The sequence below is a fragment of the Pholis gunnellus genome, assembly GCF_910591455.1.
Source record: "Pholis gunnellus genome assembly, chromosome: 14".
In the NCBI taxonomy this organism is placed as follows: domain Eukaryota; kingdom Metazoa; phylum Chordata; class Actinopteri; order Perciformes; family Pholidae; genus Pholis; species Pholis gunnellus.
This window is the reverse complement of record NC_136541.1, coordinates 6,796,915-6,813,646: the sequence shown is the minus strand read 5'-3', so window position 1 is coordinate 6,813,646 and position 16,732 is coordinate 6,796,915. Positions and strand designations below refer to the sequence as shown.

Here is a 16,732-nt window from a genome sequence, read left to right as displayed (position 1 = left end):
CTGCCAGAGAGGTCAAGGTGCTCGCCCCAACTTAATCCCCATTAGCCTTGTCTCACTTCCATTCATTTTATTTCCAACTGGTGAGTCACACGTCACCGAGCTGTGGCCTTTCCAGTGTGTGCACGTACGCATTTGTAGAGACAAACAAATGTTTGTCCTCTTTGATTCTACTTCGCACGCATCGCCAGTATGATTACTGTAAGTAAGGACAACGAGAACTATAAATATATTGTTTTAAAAATCGTTCTCACTCAAGTGGACGGCGGAGTCCATAGCATGACTACACCGACAATCAAAGTGGCAAACCATATCGTTGGATTCACTTTCAAAGCAATATACAAACATTGATAACTGATCAAAATCCATCAGGATTTACAGGGGATTACATCCGACAGTAAGACACTGTAAGACACAGTAAGACACAGTATAGACCCTTCGTAAGACACCATCATGCAGCCATTTGCCAGCGAATACATTTCAAAGTGGGGGAAAAAATACACAATACATTTATTTTGCTGATAAATGAGTTTAAACTGTCCCTGGCGTTTATAGAAAATACACACTCAGCTTGCGCTAGCTTGTGCTGCTAACGACCCATCATCGGGTCTGATTAATGTAATGGCAACAGTGTGTTAGAAACTAGAGGGAACATTAGAGCCCATTGCACATTTCTACAGGTTTTTCTTTTTGTTCCTCCACAGCATTCATTCAGAGCTCCATTGTCATTTAGAAGATGACACAATTATAGTGTTTCTAAGCACTGTCATTACTATGTAAATGGGAATGGAAAGGTGAAAGTAAAGATTTCTCTCAATTGAGGAGGTTTTCATATTATCACTGCTTTTGTACTTCCTTTGTCACCTAATTGTAGGTTGCCAAAAATATCAAGAAGAGACATTAAATGCATTTCTCAAATAACATTTGCTCAGTGACTTCTTGACCACTAAAACACTGACGCATGTTTATTATCTTATCTGGTTACGTGTTTGAGATTTTGTGTGAGTTCTTATTATTATCTACTCTAAAACATCTTCACTATGTTCACGTCTGCTTGCTGCATTACTTTAAATAGTTTGTACGAGGTGGATGGTAGGACACATCTGTAAGTTCAACTTAACACTTTAAAACCGTGGCTGCATTTGTGCATTTGATGTGAAATCAGGGTTATTCTTTAGAATGATTTTATGATAAATAGACTCTACATCCAGAAAACAGTAATTCCATGTTTATATTCACACACAAACTGAGAGCAGAAATAACTAGCAACAGCTCAAATCTTCTTTAACAATCGCGATTGTATCTTTACTTGGGGGTTCCTCGACTTCTCTACTTCTGCTTTCCTTGTTGAGTGCAAATCAAAGTCAGGCTTCACTTTGAACTCTTTCTATTCAATAACGCACAACTGAGGAAAATGGAGGCAGAGTAACTCAGAATGAAGTCTTTCACAGAGCGAAGGTCATGCTCTTCCCTCCCAACGCAGTACAATCGCCGTCTTTCTTTCATTTTTTCAAAAAGAAGCTTTCGCTGTGCCGCAGCTCCGAGTACAACAGGCTTCTCCCGCTGAGACCTTGAGGAGAACAATACCATCTCCATTATGCCAAATCAATATGTATTATTTTCAAAGATGAGTTTGCTGCTATCGACAGTTTCTTTTTTTTTTATCTTATAGATTTAATATGGTGCTTCATCCCTGCTCATATCCTCCCGAGTTACCTCATCAAGATGTCGGATGCTCTACTCATATCACAGAGATTGTGCGTGCTGCTGACAGAAAGGCAAAGATAAACAAGTTGAAGGTTGGTCCACTCGTTGGGATGGTCCTATTGCCCGGTAGCAGCTCCTATCATAGTACATCCCAAGGCCCATCGTGCACACGTCACATTATTGATCGCTTAAACATCCATCATCATCATCATCAATGGAAACACGCTATCCTTGACTTTAAACTTTTTGTTGCTGCATGGACTGTCGTCTGTGCCTTTAAATTGAACTTTCTATGTTATATTTTTATGTTTTATGTTGCTGTCTAGTCCAGGACTGGCATGTTAAAGAGATTCTGAATCTTATTAGGACAATTCCTGGTGAAATGAAGGTTGCTTTTCAGTTATCTAAACAAAAAGATTTTGGGCTTCCACGTGCGATGACACAAAACTGCTTTGCTGTCGCACGTTTCTTCTGCCTCTTTGCTTTTTGGGCCTCACGTTGACGCCTGCAAAACCTGTATTCTACACAAGAATAATGACGGTATGTTGAAACTTTTATTTTCGTAGCTTTGTACCCACAATGTTAATTGCTGAAATGTAGAAATGCGACAACATTGCTGTGATGAAACAAAAAAACTTGATCAGTCAGACAATCAAACCCTCAAACGTGTGCAAAAGTGCAAACCCAATGCATTCAGGTGCAAAGGACAGGATTACTTTGGTGAATACAATTACATTGTCAGTGATGCATACTACGGCCAAAACTACAGAAATAAGACTGTAATAAAGGGGTTTAATATCTTGACAAAACCCTGTATATATGTGATGAAATTATTCAAAACAGAGACTTAAAACATCTTGAAAGCAATATGTCTAGATTTGTTGTAAACTAAATTACATAAAGCCTTGTCAAGATATTATTCATATGCAGATTAGCTCCATTTATTTCTGGGTTCTTCCTACATTAGACTGCACTGAGTGTTGCAGTATAGTGATTAAAATCTCAATGTCTGGAGTTCATCTCATTATCACATGATCAAACAAACAATTCTCCATAACCACGCAGTGCTTGTGTGTATTTATTTAATATACTATGAAATATGTCCCGCTGTAGACAAGGGAGCTTTTCACCAAGATCAAAAGAAAATAAATTCACGATAAAATAGCTCCACATGTCATTGGCACAAATGCATCATGGCACACACTTCACTTTCTTCTGATTGTGTTGTGTACACATAAGCCTCATCTGGCATGCTGAAGCGCAACACTATCACACAGATGAGATGCCTTGGCTTGCAGAACTGAATGTGCATACACACACACACACACACACACACACACACACACACACACACACCCTTAAAAACCTTGACAGTGCTGACAAAGGTTTGTCTAGAGAACAAGAGAAAAAAAAACAAAGTGCTCCTCTAATAACAGAGAGAATTGAAAGTTACAGGATATCTCACTTATCCACATCTTGCTTTGGTATCACACTGCACAGCCATTAAGAGGAAACCACAATAAATGGGAAGCATTTTGGGGCAATTTTCTGAACAATTACGACTAACATCATTTTTTCCCATTCCACTTTTGTGCTTTATTGCTCACCGCAGTATGTTTTACACAATCATCTTGTCCCCGCGAGTAATCTCTAATACTTGCTGACATTATTATAACCCATCTTCAGTGCAGTGCTCTTTTTCGTGCAGTAGTCGGCTCAAAAGGAGGAGCTGCAGAGGCAGGGCACGATGAAACAAAGAGGCAGAGAGATAAGGGACGCTGGGCTTTATAAGAAAATGCATTTGGAAGCGTGCAGGTTGCAGATAATTACAATTGGGTGGGTTGTTTATAAAGTCTCTCCCTTTCAAAATGTAAAGCATAACCCTCACTGAAACGTCCTTCTGTTCAGTTATATCTCACTCTCTAAGGCCGCCGATACCTGAGATTTGCACGTGTGTGTCTCATCCACACTGTGTCCCGCCATTATTACATTAAAACTGCACATTAATATTGATTTCCTGGGCCCACACTGAAATCAGGTTGCCGGTCATTTCGCCTCGACAATAACGGTATCATTTAAATCCTTTCTAGACATGCCCTCCATTCAGAAAATTCAGTTTTTATATACAGTACATAATACAAAGTCAATGACAAGGGCAGATTTGTTGAAAGGTAAACTGAAAAAAAAAGTTTTCAATCTTTGGCCATAATCAGACAAAACACAGCCTCCTCGTTCATTTTAATGAGGCCATCGTGATGAAGCAGCAGGACAGCGAGTGCAAGGGACTCCAACAGAAAACAGAGAGTCATCGGCAAACAACATTAACCTGGCTCAGCTTTTGCGCTGCAACACAACGCAACATCATCTGGCAAAAACACCACGTTGGCCAATCAAATGCATGCTCCACTCCTGGTAGACTTTGTAACGTGAAGGTCATTCAACTGTCCTCACAGCGGAGGATGGAAGTAATTATGGTCGAATAGATCGTGATATCATAAGCCACTGTGCAGTGTTTTTATTGTCTGATTAACCTTCCGAGTCATGGATCTATAATTGAATTTATTGTTTCACCTATACTTTGAAAATCAACATACACCCACCAACACAGACCTTTATGTTTGCATTTGTATTTTTTAAAGGTTTTAACAGTGTTTTTTTTTTTTTTTGCAATCCCAGGTTAGTACTTAAACAATATCTGGACGCATTAAATATCTGACGACTGATATAAGCCTCTGGGGGGGGGCAAGGAGCTACATTTCTGGGGTCCTTGTGTAGCCCGTGGATATCTGAACCAAGACCTCCTTTCCTGTGTGCTGCTCATTGTTTACACTCTGATTAGCAAATTGAGATGCGAGACCGGAGTTAGAGTTGAGAGCCAACATATAGATTTTGAGATCATTTCGAACCAATAAAAAGGTAAATCATTGTCAGACGATAGCCGGTGGGTTCTCAGATTGCACTTGCCAATACGTTCCGTCTCTTTTGTTCTCCACAGACTGTTTACCTGCATTCAGCCAACGACTGCTAAAAGGTGATTAGATTAGATTAAGGCTTCAGATATGTTGATACGTTACCTACAGATTCTGCATTCATGAAAGCATGATTTAAGAGTCTGTTTATAGACATTGGCGGCAAAATACCCCCCAGTATCCCCTGCAAAATCATAAAATGATGATAGCTTTGGCTCACATCATTTTGGCTATCATCATTTCAAAAGGACAGCCAGTGTCCTTTCACCCTTTTTTAATCTGAGTCTCAATTCCATCCAAGTTTATGGAAGTCCAATAACAAAGGAGTACATATAAAGTAAAGTAACACATTTTGAACATCGAAGGTCCACACACAAAGACTCCAGCTAGCCTCTGGGTTTGAACCCGGACTCATTACGCTGTGAGCAACAGTGCTAACAGCCAAACAGCTTCAGTGTGAGACTGGAGCTGAGCGCTTGGGGGGGGAGACGAAGAATGAATGGGTTTGAATCAGAGTGACATTTCCAGGTCGTTTTAACGAAGGCTTGTCAAGGTGGTTAGAGGGTTTCACGCAGCTGTTTTCCGCTCTCTGAATAGCAAGGTTGTCAAGGTTGGCTGTTTGGCTGACAGCACAAGAGCAAAGTGTGAACAGTGGAGGGCCGCTGTCCAAATACCACAACATGGAGGGAAAAAAATTGGAAAAGGGGATGATTGAAAAGTTTGAGGCACTGAAAATTAGGGCTGTCCCCCTCATCGGTCATTTTATATTATATACTTACAGTAAACTCAAATTTATTTAGTTGATTCGTGATTTTTTTCATGCTGAATATATTATTTCCAAGAAACGTAGAAGCACATCCCTCGTAAACATTAGTTGATAAAATCGTATGAGTGTAATTTGACTGACAAAAACACCAACATGTTATTAAGGTAAGATTTTACACACACCATCAAAAATTCACACACACAGACAATTTAAATGAGGGATAATTGCAGAGCTATTAGATTATAGAGCAAAGTAGCCCCCCCCCAAGAAGAAGCTCTTGGTAAACCTGCACAATAACATGCTCTTCATCTCTATTTATTTATCAAACTTAAAATGATGCAGCTGGGACTTGACAGAGAATCCTTGAAGCACATAAAAACAACGTGTTTCTATCCTCAATCTCCTATTAAGCATTTCTTTCATCTGATTTTCTGATCCGTGAGCCAGTATTTTTCATTAATGTTAATATAGTTTAAATGAAGGTTATTTGGTGTTTTTCAGTTCATTCTCCACTCCATTGTGTGCATTTGCACTCACTGTACTGAGCGTGTGCCTTTACATTCAAGCCTGCCTCAATAAAGCTCCTCTATACACTAAATATTGGTTTTGAGTCTTGCACCGTTTACTCTTGGTTCTATGCGACGTGTTGTGTATTTATTTTGTTCGATTGCTGCAGCTCCTTCTGGGACAACATCAAGTTATCTAGAACTTTCACTGAGTAAAAAAGTGAGACAAAACTCTGTAAAGCAAACTAACAGCATCACATGCCGTGTTGTGTAGACGTTTAATGTGTGAGTAGGGACCATGTTTGTGTTTTTTTCTTGCTGTCTCAATAGCTCTCAGTTAATGGACGCTTGATTGAAGGGAACACTGAGGCGTGAAAGGCAGGTTCAATTACGCATCACTAAAAGGCTGAATGTCAATTTGCTGTTGCGTTATCAAATTATATTTGTGCACCGTATTGAAATAAATTCATAACTAATGTTTTGCACTGTTATTGTAAGTAGCATTAGCACCTGTCTGACAGGCCTTCTGTGATTTAACGTTGTTGTCGGTTGATCGGCTGCTAAATTGACTGAGTTTAGGCTATTTCATGATTTTTAATCTGAAGGATATAATGCCATTTGGAGAAAGGAACACATGCTAAACACGAACAGTCTGTCTTATTCTGGTTATTAAGGTTGGCAGATTCAAAAGTATTCAGGAAACAGACTGTGTGAGTGAATCCTATTCTCTTCTGTGCTTTACAGAATTTGATGATTTAAGAGTTATTTTTCAAAGAACTATTCTGATGAACAGATTTTGCAACACTCACTACCAACTTGTCAAGTACAGACGTTTGGTCAGTGGACCCTAAGCCTCAAACTAAGAGGCTCTCGGTACCCCTCTAGCTTCAGATGTGGACGTGCCAGTGACTCGTTAAATGCATAGTGTCTTTAAAATAAAGTTCCGTCTTCACAGGAAGTTTAGGTTTCAGTAAGAAAACCACTCAGTCCGGTTTAGGAAATGAGCCTGGTTGACTTTACCTTGACTGACTAACGACTCACCCGGCTATCAGTTGACAAACGAGTCACGTGACTAGCAACTCACGCGAGTAAAGTGACTTACGACACCAACGGCTCTAACGACTCACGTCGATTAAAGACTCACATGTCAACATTTACTTTTACTTTCGTACGGGACACGAACAGTCGTCTTCTGGACAAAAGTCCCATGCTTGCTTGACCCATCTATCCCCAACTACCACCGGCCCTGTGACGATGGCAAGACAGACGGTTTAATTAGTATTCATTCTGAACTCTTCAGTATGATACGGTAAATGTTTTCACCAGTGATGTATGACTGCTGTTGTAGACAATGAGGGTCTGAAGATATGAATGTGAAATTCTTTTTTGGACATAGTGTATGCATACTGTACATATAGAGACTTTATCTGTCTGTTCGGTTTAAGGTTTACTAAAGGTTACAAAAGAAAAGTCAGATAGCCATTTCAGGAGTTTTGAATTTAAAAAGGTCACACTGTTTTTATCTCACTACGATCCAGTGCAGGTGGTGTTAATGGATATCGGGACTTCATGTCATGTAGACATCCCACGTTTTGCTATACTTCAAGGAGAAGAGGAGTTCGCAGCTGAGTCCATAATTCATTGCAGCACAGACTAGCACGATCACAAAAAGCACTTTGCATCTGGGACTCAATGGGATCTAAGGGTACGGAGTGAATGAGAACATTATTTCACTGTACAGTTTGTCTAGAAAACAGTAACCACGCTCCAGCAAACACTGAAACATAAAGTTGAAAACGGGGCAAGGAGGAGGAAGGATGGGTTGTTGCTCATCAGATCAATATCTTATTGTTCACGGCCAACTGCACAAAAACTCTTTTCTCCTTGAAAAAAAAAAAAAAAACATGTTCAAGTCCTAGTAGCAGAAGATGTAAAGTGCATTAACCATACATGGGCTAGAGTGGTGATGAAAGTGAAAGAGACACTAAAAGAGGGAATAAAAACTAAAGTCTGGCACAGCTTTTCCTTCATTCTAAGAGGTGTACGTCTAAACATCTCACACAGGCCTGCACCCTTTCCAAGTAGATAAGAAAATAATGAATGTTTTAATTGAAAAGCCTTTGTTCTGACTATCAGCTGAATAAAAAATAGCTTTTAACAACTAAAGATAAAGCTCACCATGGATTGAATATTCTATGTTGGTGCCTGGATTTCTAAATAACACTCTTTTATCAAACTGAAACTTGTTACCAGATTCACAAATGCAAAGACAGACATATCTTGCTTTGCTATCTTGTCACTTATTGTATGCACCATGGCAGTGTTAAGTCCTTCTTGTCTTATTAAGTAATCTTCTTCAGGCTTCTTCACATAAACTGGTGTTAATAAACTGATATGGAGATGTCTGGAAACGTATGTTTTCTTAATTGCACTCATGCAAAGCCGATGACTGATTCTCAGATGAACTGTATTATTATAATATGCTCATATGGTGCTATGAATTTACAAAAGTCTAAGTACAAAGGCCTTAACACTCTAGGGCGTGTGTTATACACAAGGTAAATACACTAAACTTTGCATTTTCATGTAGTTTTTTCATGTAACTCTTCATATGGGCAGCGATGCGAATTTGCAAGAGTTGCAACACACGTTCAATAAAAGGTCCGATTAGATTTGAGCAGAGGACAAACTACTGATCCTATTGACCCGGAGCAGCGTCTGTCAGTCTGTCAGTCTGTCTGTCTGAGGTGACTTGTTGTTAAGCCTGCTACTGATCAGCTATTTTATTGAGTTTCCTTTTAACAAAGTGCTCTGAGTAAATTTGATTTCCCTCTGGTAAACAATTACGCAGCGTAGGCTTCATGTCCAGGGCTTTTATCGAGAAAGGTTAGAACGTAAAGATTGTATCTTGTGATTGGTTGATGCCTGTAAGGTGATAAACACAATAATGCGAAATACTCGCATGCAAATACTATATTTCTAGGGCTTTTACTGTGAAAGGTAAGACCAGAAAGAGTGGATCTGGTCTGCGCTGCCTTTGTCAAGGTTGAAAGGAGTAATTATGTTTGCCGTCTTGGTACGTCACTTTTTCACTGTGTAATATTCATGATATTTGTGAAAGTAATCTTGACAATTCCACAGAAATGCTAATTAATTCGACGAAAGAAACGCCCCCATTGTGTAAATTCCTTCAGACTTACATGCAATATAACATGGTGAAACAAATTTAAATTCACTGACCATAATTTGATGTGACTATTCATTCATTGACTAATCAATAATGCAAACGAGTGTTAGCTGCAGCCCTAACTGATGTACTGAATTGCAAGTCCAAGTCAAATCTTTATTTTAGCACCACCATACTGTAGTAAACACAACACGGGTCAAATGGCAACCATCTCAAAAAAGTTGGCTTCTAATCTGAAACGTTGATGATTATGAATACAATTCCGTTACAGGAAGTGTCAATTGTTCGTGGGTGCATCCCGAATGAACTGCGTGGTCCTCCTTGATGTGACCATCACCAAAGAGCCCAAACAAATACAGGCAGAAACTCAGAGCTTAATCCATCCCCGTCCTTTGGTGTCCACTCAGTGCCGGACACCGCTGGAGCTGAAGTGTAGACACGAATGAGAATAACGAACTGTGTGTAGGCGGATCACAACCTGAGACTCTCGACAGATGCAGAGGAGTTACTGAACCGGTGTGTGTACGAGGGGTTGGAGGGGCGGCAGGAGGAGAAAGGGGGTAGCGGGTCATATCTTGGTGGATTAGTGGAGCAAGTGGCGCAGCAGAAGCTTAAAGTGTTGTATGAGTTGAAACCAGATGACAGTCGGTTGCATTTTATCCCGCTTTCCTTTTTGTCCTCGCAAATCTCTGCTGGTGCAAAAATGCCACGTTAATAGAGATTAGATTGTTTTTTGAAAGACTACTTTCAAAAGCACAGCATAATATTACAATAACAATATTTTTTCTTTTCAGAATATGCACATATTGTTTACTGCTTTGAGTTGGGTACTTTGTTAACACTTGGTACAGGTACTTTTTCCTTCAGTGAAAAGGTTGTGTACTTCTTCCACCTTCTGCAGATGTCGGTGAAGAAACAAGAAATGGCAGAACATTATGTGCCTTACAGACTTCCCCTATAGCGGCAGAGTATTAGACGTTATAAATCAATAATGATATCCAGCTTTGGATCGACCTTAAACTCCCATAAAAAGCATAACAGCAGATGGCTCCTCTTTCTTCATCACTTCTGTCACTCAGCTCCCTCCCTCCCTCCCTCCCTCTTTCTTTCTCACCTGCGTTTCTGTTTGTTCTGTCCCTCTCTCTCCCGGCCTCCCTCTCTGGGCTTTTCTCCAGTTTACATGATGAGCTGGTGGCCAACAAAGCAAACATTGGCCAGAGGACACGGAGCAGCAGGGCAGAACAGCAAGGTTGCTATATAACTTTCTGCATGATCCCTCTGCAACGCCTACTCACCGTACCTCGACAGCAACACCACTTTGCAGGGCGCGATGATAGCTGCTTAGAAATGTCCAGTTGAGGCGAAAACGAGGGCAGCGGGATGGTGCAACGAGCAGAAAGACCAGCATTCAACCTGAAGCAATGTTCACATGAATTCAGCCTGTTTTTATAGTTAATGATGAGCGGGTTTGTGGCGCTTTTTGTAGCTGACACTGCGTTGTGACCTCTGACCTGTAATCTTATTGAAAAATTATTGTTACCATGTCATTTCCTGACAAACACAATAGAGTGCCTAGAGCCTAGATGATATACAGGAAATGAACGGGCAACGATTTAGCTAATTGAATAATCATCCAAGTCGTTTAAGCAAACAAACAGTAGCTGGGTTCAGCTTCTCGCATGTGAGGATCAAAAGCTTTTCTTTTCTTTGACTGACTGACTGACAGTAAATTGAAAATCTTTGGGTTATGGACAGTTGCTTGCATATAAAAAGACACCCTCTATTTTCAGACATTTAATCAACCAAAAAATGTACTGAATATCAAGAAAGGAGAAATTAGTTACAGCCTAGTATGAAACTTCTGTCACGTGATCACGAGAATGAAATGAATGAAATAATTCCATCCAGTGAAGACGATATAACTTAAAGCCCAGAACGAAGATATAAGTGAGCCAGAATTATGTGTTTTGAAGTCTGAGAGTTCTCATTGGTTTGTTTTTGTTAAGTAAGAATGAAATCCCATGACACCAAAGTGACAGATATCATTCAGATATCAAATAATAATTATATTCTAAAGAGCATTTCTCTTCACCAGCCTCTGTTTGTGCACAGTACATTGAGCAGCTATAGGCCGCAAGCCAGTTGGAAAATATGATATATGGAGATGATTTTTTTTTTTTTTATCTCAAAGGGGCATTTCTTCCCACAAAACGACGAGTTTTGACTCTAAGGACATGACGGACATTATCTGTTAGCAAGGATGAGGCTTGAGGGGTGACCCCCCTCCAGGTGCTCTGTGTTAAAAAGTACCAGACTTCCACTCATTTAACTTTCGAGCGAGCAAGGTAGAAAATTGCTCTCCGCTCTCCTCTCGAAAAGTGGAGCCAGGAGTAAAGCTTTAATTGCCCATCAGGATTTCTTGTCATCAAAATCCCGCCTCTGTCGCTCTGATACGGCTCCTCTCAATCCGCCTCCTCTCAATCCGCCCGCTTGTCCGTCCTGTTTGTAGTCGTCCTGCGTCACGGTCTGGCCGTTTGAGTATCTGTGTGTCCTGCCTGACCTCTCTAAAGGAAATGCAGGTACATTGCAGGATTTGATTGTGAGCAATACACAACAAAATGCAAAGATAATTGGAGAGATTTCAAGATAGGCCCCTGCATAAGTTTTTTATTTTTTCCTGAGATAACAGTAAGTGATACCTCGGGGTAATTATTTTATCAAGTTTGGGTCCATCAAGCTTATAAAAATCAAACTGATCTAATGTATGATCATCTGTCAACAAGATTATCACAAAACTCCACTATGTGGCATCAACATTGCCCTTATAGGATGATAGGTTCCAGACGAACTGTGTGGTTTTCAGACTACTCGGGAAGAAGCAGAGCTCAATTCAAACATTAATCCTGGGTACAAAGGAGCAGCAGCAAAGCTAAGATTTGGAGCTACATTCATTGCAAAATGATAATATTAGATATAAGCAACTGCTTAATAAAAAAAAGGTATAACCTCAAGATGTCCTTCCTTACCAATTATTATTAAATTCAATTTCAATCAAGAGAGACTAAAGGTTTTTCTTGATTTCTGCCCTTCAGCAGTTGCTGATGAGTCAGTCCTTTTTTGGAAACAGCCTATAAGAGTTTTAAAGAGGGGCTCTCTCAGCGGTCATAAGTACTTGTACAGGAAGTAAAGTAGACGCCTGCAGCTGTAGTATTTATATCTTTGGGTCAGTTCAAAATCATCCAAAATCAGGAGGCAGAAATTAACCCCGCTACACAATGTGAGAGAACAAATCTGTTTTTTACGAATCTCAACAAGTTCAAATGCATTTAAAAATACACAGGAGTGATTTCCACTTCAAAACAGCCCTCTGTGAACCTCTAGATCACAGAGTGGAATACATTTTGAGCCAGGCAGTGGATCGGTATCTCTTTGAAGTGTAGGTGAAAGAGTTACTGACGTTGCTGTCAGCTGTAAAATCAGATTACCTCGAGGTGTGACATTACATAAAGACTTTTGCGGGTAAAAAAAGCAACACAAGATCCAGTCTGGAGCAGCTCGCTTAATGACTACACTGTCCTTCAGCTGCAGACTGAGGATTGAACCTCCTGTGCCAACAATGCAAAACTGTCCATGATTTTCTGGATGAGGGACGAAGAGCAAGAAGAGAATTGTCTTACATGGTTCCTCCAAACTACTGTGTTTCAAATCATCATTTTAACGTGAGACGCTTTTAAAAAGTGGCTTACAGAATGAGTGATTTTGTCATTTTAATAACGCATCTTGTTGCACTACGTCGCTCGCTCTGACCGAATGCAAAAACATAGACATGCAAATGTATCCTTGGTTTGCAGAAACGTACAATGCCAACATTTTATTCCTGGCGAGAGGGCGGAAGCGTGAAGCACTTTGATATTTTGTTTTGAAAGGTGCTAATAAATACATTCACATTGGTCAGAGACAAGTGGGGACGAGAATGAATGTAACACCATTTATAAATCAAATCCAAAATGACCTCGGAGCAAGCCAAACCAACCTTGAGATTAAACTGAAGATAAACAAGGAACACAGTCGTGTAGCAGTGTCGGCCTCTTCATTGAGAGACGAGCCAAGCCCATTGTTAGAGAAATAAAAGGAAAGCTATAAGGTTAGGCTACAAACATGCTTGAGCCCACGCTAACAGCTCCACACAAACCTTACCTTCACTAACAACTTTACTTTTAAGGTAAGAAAGATTCAGAGATGCTCAGTGACCGTGTGTGTGTGTGTGTGTGTGTGTGTGTGAGAGCAGAGCACAGTGGGGAAGGCGGAACCAAAGGTCTGTTCTACAGGGGGGAGTGATTAAGGTGTTGCGCGAGGCCCACAGGGGAGAGAAAGGGCAGAAGGGAGAACTCATTGCTTATAATGTAGAAGGAGAAGAACTCTGACCCCAACGCAGCATGAAAGACTCACACACACTCTCACGACATTGCTTAGAAAATCAGGCTGCTTGTGCTTCTGCTGAACTGAGCGAAGTGAAAGTAAACACGTTGCTGATTTTCACTGCAGATGGGTTTTTGTCAGAAGAAGACGCAGTCAATGAAGACCAGCTAGGGATGAGGGGAGGGGGAGGCCAGCCTTCAGGGGTTTATGCACCTGCAAATTGACTTGTTCTCAATTTCTACACGCAGTAATAGACTTTCCCCACCATGCTAATGAAGTAAAATACCTGACGGACTGATGAGCCGATATCTAGTTCAGGTCTAATTCTTGTCCGACAGTAAGTTGAGTTTGCAACAAGATAATTCCCTCAAGCCTTTTACATGGCCTGTAATACAGTTGATCATAAAAGAGAGGTCTTTAAACACATGAACTACTTCAACTCAAAGCAGAACGTCACATTCAAATTTCCTACATTTTAAGATTTTGATTGTCTGCTTTACTTTGTTTTATATCACTGAATATCTTCAGGCTTTGGACTGTTGGTACAAAACAAATGATCAATTTGAATACATCACCTTGATTTCTGGGAAATTGTGATACTCCATCAACAATGAATTGATAATGTTGAGTAGTAGACTCATTGTTATCTGGCTCAAATGATCCCTTCCTTTCCCTCTTTTAGCTGGCTGGTAGAAGGCTTATCAGAGACCCAGGTGCACTAATGCCGCATTCATGTCACATCAGGGTTATAGTAATTATGAGTTTCTGACTTCAAAATATAGTTCCAACTTCCAATTTCTAATTACTGGGAAATTTATCCGAAAGCTTACTCATATGTAAGCGTCTCAAAAAAAAAAAAAAATGGACGCCTCATGACGGCCAAAGTTCAATGTAATTAAACTGAAACATAATGGGGTTATAATGTCAGTGCACAATATTTGTGTCCCTCACATGACCAACTCTGAGCTACGGTCGGACTGAGAGAAAGCCGACACATCTGTTAAGACTCGACCTCAAGGTTGTTTCATTTTTAGAGTAACCACCAAAACGTGAGCGAGACGTATGACTTCGACGTACGCCATTGGGCTCATGTGGGTGCTGGTGTTACTTTACACGTATATCTGCAGCACATCTGGCCCGATCTAACCTGGTTGATGATGTAGATGCCGTAGTCAATCCTCTGCCGCCTGAGGATAGGGTGGATGTAGTGGAGCCAGTACTTTAGGTGGTTTTCTCTGTGACGGAACGGGATGATGATGGCCACCTAAACCACAGGGACAGTTTGGGTTGGTCATTTATTTGTACTATAACACATGTGTCAACATCTGTATCAGTTGGAGAACCATTCAAATGCATAACTAAATCAATGCTGGTCACGGTGCACTATCTGAAACTTTTCTGTAGACATGGACAAACAGTGTTTGTTTGTAAATGAGCTTTGTTTCACCCTGTGAACCGTTCTGCACCAGAAAATAATTTCCTTGGAAAATCCCCCCGTTTAATGTCACGTTGTACATAAAGTTGGTTCTCATTAATTATGAATGAAGCAGCTCAAGGAAGTAGCTCTCAATGGCATTGCAGATTTGAGACAGATTTGAGGCCGTCCTCTATCTCTGAGCTTTAAGTGAGTCTTCCTCAGCTGTCCCAACAGTCCAAGGTTGAACTATAATTCACCGTGTACGCACGGTAATTCTGCACTCAGATGAAGACTGACAGCAAACTGACCTTGGTTTCTGTATTGTTAAGCATTGAGACGGGTGATTTGTGTCTTTTTTTACTGCTAAAAGGAAAGCACCCCGACCTGAGATATTGTGTGGCCGAGAAAGACAAATAACACTTTTATAGAGCAATATACCATATAGGACAATGACTAAATATGATCACATCTACTGTGGAAAAAGTATTGCTGTACAGACTTCTGGTTTGTACTTCTAATATTAATCCAACATTGAGATATAATACGGAAGCCGGATTTTTGCCAGGTCAACATTTTATAATGATTAACAGGCCCATACTTTTGACTTATTATCTCATAATTTTTTATTATTTCATAATTTTGACTTACTGGATCATAACTCTGACTTATACACGGTAATTTAATTTTGATGATGTATAAATTCTTGTCGTTTCTTTTAATTTCATATACTGACAGAAATGGGCTCCCATAAGAAAACATGTGAGTATACACAGTTAATTTAAAGCATGTGAAATACAGACAGACAGACACACACATATATATATATATATATATATATATATATATACTGTATATACAGACCTTCCATCTAGGCCGACAGTCTGGAGGCGTGTAGCGGCCTCCGTCTGTCACGTTAGGGTTTTCTCTCTGCACTCGTTCCATCGTCATCAGGGAGCTGAACTCGATCAACAAACGTCCCACTGAGGAAACAAGGAGAGATGGACGGGTTAGTGGGATGACGAGGATAACAGAGAAGGAAGAAGATAAAGTGGGGAGAAAAACAGACGAGAAAGAAAGCAAGAGAGGGAACGAGGGACGTAGGGAGTGAGGGACAGAGGAGAGAGCTTTTAGCTTCAAAGCAATACTGTACGTGTATCAAAGCAATGTGTGGAGAAATAATGGTTCCGAGGGATACACTCTGCATAATGCAACATTTAATAAGATGCACAGGCTTTGGAAAACATATATTCCTACAAAATAAACAAAGACTTTGAAGTCAGTCAGTGTAAACACAACACGAAAGGTAATTACGCTGCTCGGCGATGAAGCCACACCATATGTTGAATCCCTACAAATCTATCCATCACTCCTTCGAGTACGGACGGATCAAATGCTATCAACGCGTGTGTATCCGTGTGCACGAGATTGCGGGTTCAGACTAATTTGAAAAGAACGGTTGGCTGTAAATCTTTGGCGTGCACAATAAATACGGCGCCTCGTTCAGGGAGCCAGGATCATTAAAATATATGAGCAAGCTTTACTGTTTGGGCTCCAACCAAAGTCCTGCGACCATAACCCTCATTTGAACAAAGCAGACTCTGAGCACTCCTTCTGGGGCAACATGTCACTCATCAGTGCGTCAGCGCAGAAGAAGAACTTGGTAGTTCATTTACAAGAACATAATCAGATTACACATGTCAAGAGTCATTTGATCAACAATGCCTTTTCATACCTCTAAAGAAGATGCTTTAGTACGTTCATTGT

General features: G+C 40.4%; 1 protein-coding gene across 1 annotated transcript in view; it reads right to left on the bottom strand.

Annotated features, from left to right (window-relative positions):
- Positions 1-16,732, bottom strand: part of b4galt2 (UDP-Gal:betaGlcNAc beta 1,4- galactosyltransferase, polypeptide 2) — a gene marked incomplete at both ends in the record, with an annotated part of 119,957 nt that overhangs the window by 55,289 nt on the left and 47,936 nt on the right. The window contains 2 exons of the mRNA XM_079173333.1: positions 14,699-14,815; positions 15,830-15,948. Of these exons, the coding sequence (XP_079029459.1) occupies positions 14,699-14,815; positions 15,830-15,948 (236 nt within the window). The remainder of the gene's footprint in view (positions 1-14,698; positions 14,816-15,829; positions 15,949-16,732) is intronic.